The 9,557-nt window shown below is 33.1% G+C and overlaps 2 protein-coding genes across 2 annotated transcripts in view; one reads left to right on the top strand and one right to left on the bottom strand.

The window, feature by feature from the left end:
- LOC109540324 (solute carrier family 66 member 2) overlaps positions 1-1,719 on the top strand; it is a gene marked incomplete in the record, with an annotated part of 8,069 nt that extends 6,350 nt beyond the window's left edge. Inside the window, 1 exon segment of the mRNA XM_048665203.1 lies at positions 1,090-1,719. Within this exon segment, the coding sequence (XP_048521160.1) occupies positions 1,090-1,282 (193 nt within the window).
- Positions 1,720-7,591: 5,872 nt separating this feature from the next.
- The window catches only part of LOC109540354 (solute carrier family 26 member 6), a 14,426-nt gene continuing 12,460 nt past the window's right edge, over positions 7,592-9,557 (bottom strand). Inside the window, exons 10-13 of the mRNA XM_048665202.1 lie at positions 8,511-8,783; positions 8,301-8,456; positions 8,047-8,248; positions 7,592-7,990 (exon numbers count right to left, since the gene is read on the bottom strand). Coding sequence (XP_048521159.1) covers positions 7,839-7,990; positions 8,047-8,248; positions 8,301-8,456; positions 8,511-8,783 — 783 coding nt within the window. The 3' untranslated portion in view covers positions 7,592-7,838. The remainder of the gene's footprint in view (positions 7,991-8,046; positions 8,249-8,300; positions 8,457-8,510; positions 8,784-9,557) is intronic.

The raw sequence follows: 9,557 nt of genomic DNA, 5'->3' as shown, positions 1-9,557 counted from the left end.
AAAATAATTGAATATTTGAACAAAGAATTCTAGTCTCTTCCCAGAATTGATTGTCCTAGCTGATCACCTGTTAAGACCAATTAATCTCAGAATATTTTAAAGTGTTTGCAATTGTAATGTATTTTAGTATGTGATATAACAAGCTATTGACAAACTGTTATTGTTTTTTAGATTAATGAGAACATTTAAAATTTTTTTTTTTTTTACTACCTGTTTTTTTAGTAAAACTGATGATGGTGGAAAACACCGAAACGTTTTTTTAAATTGATAAATGAACAATAAATAAATGACTGAAGAACCCAGGATTTGATTTTAATAATAATACTTAAAAAAATCTCTTCTGGATCCAAACTATACAAATTAAAAGGAGCGCCCGACAGGGTTGCATGCTTTCACCATTACTTTTTAACATTTACTCAAACAAAATATTCGAAAGTGCCTTGGAAAAATGTCCTGTAAGAATTTCCACTCATGACCCAAACAACCTTAGGGACTCTGACGGCACAGGGACTCGCTGGAAGGTCTTCAGATTCTACCTGACCGTTGTGCAACTAATAGTGCAGAAGTTGGATTAAATTTATTTAAACATTAAAAAAAACAAATAATGGATACTTATTAATAAGAACCAAGCTGGAGAAAATATGCTACCAATTCAACGAAAGCTGCATAGTATGCAGGAGGTTCGTGTCCGAATTGAACAAGCCGGTGTAAAAATGTAGTCGGTGTTGGGTTGCCGAAGCTTTCGAAATGTGGACGTATCAACGGTTGTCGAAAATATACTGGATGGACGGAGTGCGCAATGTAGATCTGCTTCCAAGAAAGGCAATAGATCTCTAAGTCATGCATTTCAAAAAACTTAAGGGAACACGGCACTTGAAGAAGGAGATTAACGTTAAACTCCAAACCTCGTTAACTTCGCTTAGATCTACAACCCCTATGAAAAGTAAATACAAACCAATCCGGTTTATATTTGAGCGTTTTTGCTAAATTCACTAATAGCGTGAATAAGGGTGGGAGCTGCAGATTTTTCAAATTTGATAATAGCACATTATATCTAGTGGGAGGATGTTAATTTGTTTTCTTTTGCAGCATATCCATGGTAGTCTTGTGGACTTGCGGAGACATCTTTAAAACATTGTACTTCCTGTTGCGCGATGCTCCAGTGCAATTCTGGGTGTGTGGATCCATGCAAGTGGCCATCGACCTACTCATTCTTCTTCAAGTATTCATCTACAGGGGTAATACCGACGCGGGCCGGCCTGTGTCGCATCGCATTGATTGAGTCGTGGTTCGATGGACCCATGAAGAATCCAGACTTCGAGTGGAACCATCTAATACCGAGGTAAAGCTCGTTGATGAAACATTGCACGCTAATCTAGACAACGGAAGATGTTTCGATACTTCCATAATTCCGAAAAATTGCATTTCCGTGAGCGCAGACATTCATTCGGAAGTGGTGCGTGTTCATAGTTTATCTAGTGACAATGTAAGCAAGAGCAGCGACAACACTGAACTTCGATCTTATGATCAAGTCAATGACTGTTGTTCAAACGGCGATCAATTATTGCAGAATTGCGATGTTATAAATAAAAAGAACAGCAAAGTAAGCATATTTATCCATAGGCACACTTTATGACGACGGTTTAACCGCATTATGAGGCTTCCATTGAATTTTGCAGGCTTCCGTTAATATAATACAGATTTGCTTAAATGGAAAAACTAGACTCATTTAATACCGTTAGAAATAGTAAGTAATGCAGTAATTGGCTAATACGTCTTAGATCCAGGTCTTTCATCTCCGTGTAAATTTGCCATACAAGAATGGTGCCATGAAGAATTAGAGTTAAGAATATAACCGGTTGATATAAGTACAGGGTAATTCAAAAGTCGTATAATTCGATTGAAGGAGGTATTTGCCTTTACATTACTTTCTTCGCTTATATTTTCAATTGCAGCGATTGTTAGCCATGATTTTAAAGTGATCCATTGCTGGATGAGCAGACTTTCCGAATACTAAACATACCAAAACGGGTGTCACAAATTATTATGTGCAGCAATTATTTCTCAAGAAAATATTTAWYKTWTWTKTATTWAWCTAKWTAWRAATGTCAAAWATMTCRAKACTACAACTACAACCATTTTCTAGAATATGTCGTGCACTGCACGCTACATTCAGARATGTTTCCATATTAAAGTAATTATATTGTCTGCKTGACTACGTYATAATTGAGAAATAAGTSTCTAAGCTCTATCTGATTGAGAGAGATGATTTGACGATTTCAGTCATTCATTCAAATTAGTTGAATTTTTAACCACTTAGAAAATRTTCATATTTTGAAATAGTTAWAACCATTTATCAATTTTAAACCATTTTTTTTAGAGTTAAATCGTAATTTCTAACCATTTATCTATTTTGTTCATAGCCGAATTGAAATTTAAAACCATTTATAAGAGGTTTTTATGGTTAAAGCCGAAATTTTCGTAGTTAATTCGAATTTTCAACTATTTCTCATRAAGCTTCAAGGTTAATSCAGAAATTATAATAATTTCACAAAATTTTTAATTTTTTAWGAATAAATGATATCATCAATYATAAATCGRATTTTTTACCCRTTTCAAWTTTTTTTTAATAGMTATATCGGAAGTTSTAACCATTTCTCAAAAACTTGAATGTTAAACCAGAAATTTTTCCACAAAACTTTTAATATTTAAATCGAAATTTTTAACCATTTTGCAAAAATGTTCATAGAGTTTATATCATTCTCTGTCCTAGTCAATTATCTCAATCATCAGCATGATGAATAAGTTGTAGGAATCATCAAATCTTCAGCTTCTTATCTTCATATAAAGCTTCCGAAAGAATCTGCTGCCTTTSGACTGTTTCTAGTTTTTGAATGTTAAAGTATTTATTAGATCAGATTATCTTCTTCACTCTCTTTAGATTTAAAGTAATACTTTTTCTCTCATGCAATTAGGGAAAAATTAAGGTAAACAAAATAAATAGCGTAACAGTTTCCTATGTTATTAAACCMGCATGTAAAGCAGSAAAACTACATTTTATGTTAAATGTTAACTTTTACGAGARACCTTACTTAAAATATSTTAGCAYTTTCAGCGTAGTTTTTCTTTGCTGTGGAAAAATCTGGTTTCTCTGATGCCTTGTTATGCATACTACTTAATACTGTAAGTAGCAGCAGCAGCAGAGGAAATTATTGGCSTGTGTCTATGTAGMCTAACATGCAATGSCAATTTACAAAACGTTAAAAACTTGTGTTTCATMTAGATGCAAAGGCCAGCTGTTGCCTTTCTAAAGAATTATTTTAATGTTATCATTAAGTCCTCTACAGCTACAGTTGAAATATTATATTTCAACCGACTATAGGTTGAAGAGAGCTTTTTAGGTATTAGAGAAAATTGCTTTTCTCTATTATCTAAAGAGCCTTCTACAACCACGCCAGAGAAATATCGACAATTTTGCATCACCCTGTAGTTACTCGGAGATTAAGACACCGATTCTAAGTATGTTTACTTAACATGAACAAGTAGCTCACACAATTGTAGTTTAGAGTATTACATTGCCATGTAAATAATTTAATTCCAGTCTTCGTTCGTAAAATGAAGGCTTCTTTTCTAATACTTTAAATGAATCTGCTGTTTATTAATTAGCCTTTGCTTTAGTAACGATTATTTATTTATTTATTTAATTGTCAATTTTGCATCCGAACATCAAAGCTCTTACGTAGAACATCGTGTTATGAACTCTACTCGTAGTGTGTTACTAGAGTGATTTAAAAAGTTTCTAAATTTCTATGCGATCTAGCGTTGTTTTCGAGCAGTGTTGGAAGAAAGCAAAAAATGTAAAGCTGTATCTAATTTCATCCAGTAATTTATTTGAAAATGTGGTATGGACTGTTCAGTGTGTTAGTTATAATGGGAACACAAAGTTAGTTATTGGTAAATCGTAAAATTTGATTACTTTTGAATACTCGTACCGACTAGTTACTTTTGGATTCAATACTCGTTACTTCGGATCAGGTATTCAAGTACTCATTCGAGGCGTTAGTCTAACGAAAGTCGAAGACAGATATTGGGATTTTATTAATGCCCTTCATATTTGTTACACGGACACTTTAGTCATACAAACCCTACCCAACCCTTGAATTTATGATTCCCGTTATAGATAGGTATGTTTACGTCTAAGAGTAAATAATCAGACCATTTTTATCGATTTTTAAGTCAGTTATTAATTGATTCCCTATTGTTATTGTAGATATTGTCCGCAGACATTTTGAACCCCACGGTTGTGGGTACAGTATCTAAATAAATTGTCTTTTTTAAAACAAGTCATTTAACTCTGTGAAGCAAGATGCCACACTTCCATAAATAAATTTTGGTACAGTAGTAAGTAATGCAGTGTGACAATTATCAATTTTAATGAACGTGTTTTTACAAATATGCAGTTTTCAAATAAGTAACAATTATCATGTCACATTTTATATTATAAATGTAAATATAAAAATATAATTGAAGTTTACCATGCGGCAACGTGCAACGCTATTTTTAGTGATTTTCGGTATCCATCCGTATCGGTGCGGGTACTGATTACCAGTTAGTTTAGTTACTAGTTAGTCTGAACGAGTACTCGGTATCCATCGGTATATGGATTCGGTACTGGTACTGATTACTGGTATTGATTAGCAGCAGTAAAGTATTGGGTTTCGGAGTCGAAGGTTAGGATGGGTGCTTGATTTTCCGAGAACGATACTGATTACTTGAATACTCGTTTGGTAGCGTGGTTCGGTATTCGTTACTTCCGACACTGATGAGTAACGAGTAGCCGAATACCGACTAGTTATTTTTTGCCACCACTAGTTAAAAGCAAAGAAGTTGAATAGTTAATTGACGTTACTTTCTGCTCCGTGTTTTAAGTCTAAGTTTAAAAATGCTAGATATGAATTAACTTCATTACTTTTCAGCTATATTTGCAGTATTGCTAGCTCATCCACGTGCGAGTTACGTTTCAATGTAATAGGAATTCGTTCTACTAATATATAATTTTATGAGGTCAGCGTCATTTGATATAAATACCCAAAGCTATTTACAAGGTTTTTCTAACGATTGGCGCGGTTTTAAACTTGCAATGTCTGTTTTGTTTAGTACTGTTTATAATTTTCTGGATATTAGTTTAGATAACAATGAAATCTTAAGTTGTCTTGGATTAAGGACTTTTTTATTGTCTGAAAAAATGCAAGGATTATGAAAGATTTCGAAAATGTATTTTCAACTGGATCGTTTACACTCCTGTATTTATAAAAAGTTGTAGTGATGAAATGCAAATATATGTCAAGCTAATACATCCTGCAATACTGCATTAAACCTGTTATTGTACAAGCTTATTATTTAGTTGAATAGATAGGATGCATAATGCCCTGATAGGTCGTTTTGCAGTCCAAGCAGATTTTTGTGATATCGTTGAATTAGGCCAACTATTAAGAGCTTTCGGTTTGTGAGATGTGAAATGTTCCGTATTTTTTATAAACAGAGTACAGTATATCGCAATAAACCATGTAACTAGCTAGATATAATATGTTATGTAAATATGGTGACTAAATGATTAAATTTTAATTAGGAAGACATACGTCTTTTTCTTGCGTTATTAGTTTAGAAATCAAATTAATATTATTGCAAATATGGTTACTATAAGCTGAAGCCAACGGAAAGAAAATCGAATTCGATATTTAAATATGAAGTGGTATAGTGACCAATTGTTTTCAAATTTTGCATTCCTACTTGAAAAATGCTATAAAAGGCAAGAAAGTGCGAATTTATCTCCGCTCCTCAGTTGAAATCAGTAAAGAGTCGGTTTCTCTAGGAATAATTGATACTTTAAAGAGGCCTAGAGCTTAATGCATTTAGACTCAAAGCTATAAGCAAACTTTAATTAGCACATGAAAAGTTACCTTGCCTTGTCCATAACGTATCGAAAGACGAGAAATTAGTAAAAAAAATAGTTTGTATCATGAAATATGAAAGGTTCAAAAAGAGAAAGAAATACTCTTATTAGTAAGCAGGGACATTTTCAAGAGTTCCGTGATGAGCTTTTAAAAAATTCGATGTTATTTATATAAATAGTTCAAAGCTGCAAGAAATCCCTTCCTTCAGTAAAAATGTTCACATTTGAAAAGTCGAAACATGTCTTTTGAGAATACAACAATGGTTAAATTTAATGTGTAATTTACAGAAGAAAAACACCAATACATGAAACAAATTGCTTTACACGATAATAAACAGTTTAGTTTTCTGCAGAACGCCGGTAATTTTACTACTGAAAGTTTACGATTTTTCGCTGATTGGGTGGAGACAAAGATTCATATTACATAAAATGTATCAACAGCCAACCAACAATAACTTAATTATTGTTGACCGGATTGTGTACGCATTGTAAAACGCAATGGCCGTATAGGTTTATTTTTTGGTTAATCGTGAACTTTTCAGCTTTAAAAGTGTTTGAAAAAGTTTCATTTTATTATCGAACACCAGATAATTATCAAGGAAATCAGTAATAATGACGAAAATTACTTTACACGACAAAACCAGTTTAGTTTACAGTAGAGCGACACTAGTTTTACATCTATACTGTAAAGGTTCATAGAAAGGCAGTGTGGAAAAGTTTACAACGTAATTACAATTTTAAACTTTTGATTAGGTATTGTCTATCGAAATACAGAAGTCCACAAACTGATAATTTCCGAAAAAAACAGCAAATAAATGAGGCAAATTACCTTACGCRACAACCAAAARTGYAGTTAAGRGCAGAWCTACAGCAATTKTAYATTTATTTTGTAACATTTCATTTAAAGACTGTACTGTCGAAAACWTCGATCGTTAACGTATAATATTTGACTTTAAATTAGTTTTACAGAAATAAAATTTGAAAATTTTGAAAACCCAATCCRATATCAAACATTGKTAAGTGGCAAGAAAACAAATATTTTTTYCGCAAAAACTATGAAWGCTACAAGGTTTTACAATGAGCACAWAAWTGTGAATAAATWATTAGTGCATCAAMCAAAAAAAAWTACTTTATTTCATCCGCCAAMWAAAAAKTTCTGGTAGTTTTYGAACCACSACACTCAAGAATTTACCAATTGTCCAAARCGGATGAACTCGATTGTTTAATCAAAATATGAGTCTTACATAAGAACAAATTTATAGCGAGTTTCACTAAAATACATCGTACCATTCTCCCGATGTTCCAAAAAAGATATTTTTTTTGAAGAACTTTGACCATCAATAGCAGATGAGCCAWACATTTTTTGTTAATAAAAGTKARGTCAGATYGTCTTCTTTTRATGCAAAKAATATCGCAGTWTCATTTTGATCATGTGCTTACGAGACACCCTGTATATTGACTTTRTATTGAGTGCTATTGAAAATGGWTCGATATGCATTTTCATGSTGATGCTCGACGTTTARAATGCGGTTTTTTTGTAAATATATWTAATTCTYCCGTCGACCTTTTTAAGTGKCATTRCGGCTTTAGAATTACAAGTATTMAATCCTGAAAACCGAATAACAACATRACAAACACTTGAAGGCAAAAGTAGGAACTTTTTAGTTTCGTTTAGAATAAAAGCACAGTTTGTTAGAATACGWATGMAAATTTAAGTMAACTTAAGAAAAGAAAGTCGTTAAAATATCTTAATAAACGTCTTGTACATGAAAACCATCCATTGTGTTGTATTATGGTTTGTATAACTGTTGCGAAATTATTTTACGTTCAGTTCTTTCCATTTGGGCATTTATCGAAATTGTCCAAGTTGGACAGTTGATGTCCATCAGAGGCGTACCGTAGATATAGTTGAATTAGAACTGGACAAAAATAGCTCCGAAGAATAGTGAACTGCATCGTAAACAGTGGGAAAAGATCTAAATCCTAATTTTGTGACGAAATCTGGATACACTTTGGTGAGCATTTCGTAGACAGGTTCTAGAATGAATTTTCCACTAAAGATGTATGTTTTGTTAAAGCCAGCAACAAAGTACCTTTACAGCTGGCGATGTATACGGGAATGTCCAATTTCGTAAAATTTTCCACAACTGATTTTAGCATTGAAACTCCTGATGGATCTATATGACTGACCGACGAAAAATCTAAGATCAAACATCGGAGCTTAGTGTTTACTTTGCCTTGAACCTTTTCCAGCTTTCCGGTTAGATTGGCCGACTTGTGTAGTTGGTCGTCAGCCTATAAAAGAATATATATTAGAGCAATAAAAAAGAAAATATCAGCAGCTCACTTTTCCTAAGTACTTGGCAAGTTTTGCTCGGTAGACAACTTCCTTTTGAGGATTGATCCCGATCAAGCGGATCAGATCGGATTTAAAAATCGATTTCGTGGCAAAATTGATTCCTCCAGAATAATGGAATATTTTGATGCCCTCAACCTCTTTGGCCTAGAAATAGCACAAATAGTATATTGAAATTTTGTTAAAAAAAGCCGGTTATACCGCTTTATATCTTGCGATGTCCAAGTAAAAATCGGTATTTGGAACATGCCCGAGAAGGCAGGTATGAGGTTTGAAGCTGAGGAAAAGAATAGCCGCCAGTGATAGAACAACTCCACATAATAATCCGATGTCAATATTGATCAGCACTACAGTGAGAAATGTGCCCATCCAAACTAAGGCGTCCACTTTACTTAATTTCCAGAACTTCCAAAATTCTAACACTTGAAGCAGCATTCCTTTTAATGCAACTACTATAACGCCAGCCAGAACTGCCTGAAAAAATATTATTGAAAAGGGCGAACAAGAAAAGTAAAACAAGCTGATGAGTAAAGCTATTTCTTTGTAAAATGACCGTCCAGGGATTTAACTTTATTTTCCTGTGGGAGTAAAATATTATAAATCGATGAAAAGCTCCCAACAGCCTTCTTCAACTTCAACATTTTCAATTGTAAAGGTATGCAATATGAAAACTCGTTAGATAGCGTAGAAAAGTCCACCGATTCTTGGCTTACTAATTAGGCCTGGGTAACGCGGTGCATTTTTAGGAGTTGGCGCAGTGCTACGCAAATGGTTTGGTGCGCCAACTCCACTACAACTACAACAACTTTAACTTTTTAGGACCTTTTATTAAGTATCAGTTTAAAAAATTTTCAAAATTTCAGAATTTTCCAGTTTTAGCCAAGTTACTCTTTCTTCTAAATGCTCAATTTCCTAAAGTTTCACTTAAAAATGCTGACAATCTTAAGGTACTTTCGCTTTGTAAAAAGTTTTGAAATCCCTTTCCAACTTCGAATTTGTAACAAAAATCAAATAATTTTCTATCAAAAAACGCACACAATAAGCGAAAGTTTATAACAGATTATTTGGAAATCTCGTCACCTCCATACCTCTGGAGACTGTAGAGTTTGCTAAAAAAATATGGTTTTTTAGTTTTGACTGATTTTTTTTTGCTTTACTTTCTACTCATAAACGCTTTATTTTGTTGAGTTTCACTTCAAAATACTGACGATCTGGAGGTCTTAAAATGGACGCAAAAAATTACAAAAT

Source organism: Dendroctonus ponderosae, unplaced genomic scaffold, assembly GCF_020466585.1.
Source record: "Dendroctonus ponderosae isolate FM_Combo_2020 unplaced genomic scaffold, Dpon_F_20191213v2 Dpon_F_20191213_3, whole genome shotgun sequence".
NCBI lineage: Eukaryota > Metazoa > Arthropoda > Insecta > Coleoptera > Curculionidae > Dendroctonus > Dendroctonus ponderosae.
The sequence above is the reverse complement of the archived record's forward strand: the minus strand, read 5'-3'. Positions and strand labels throughout refer to the sequence as shown.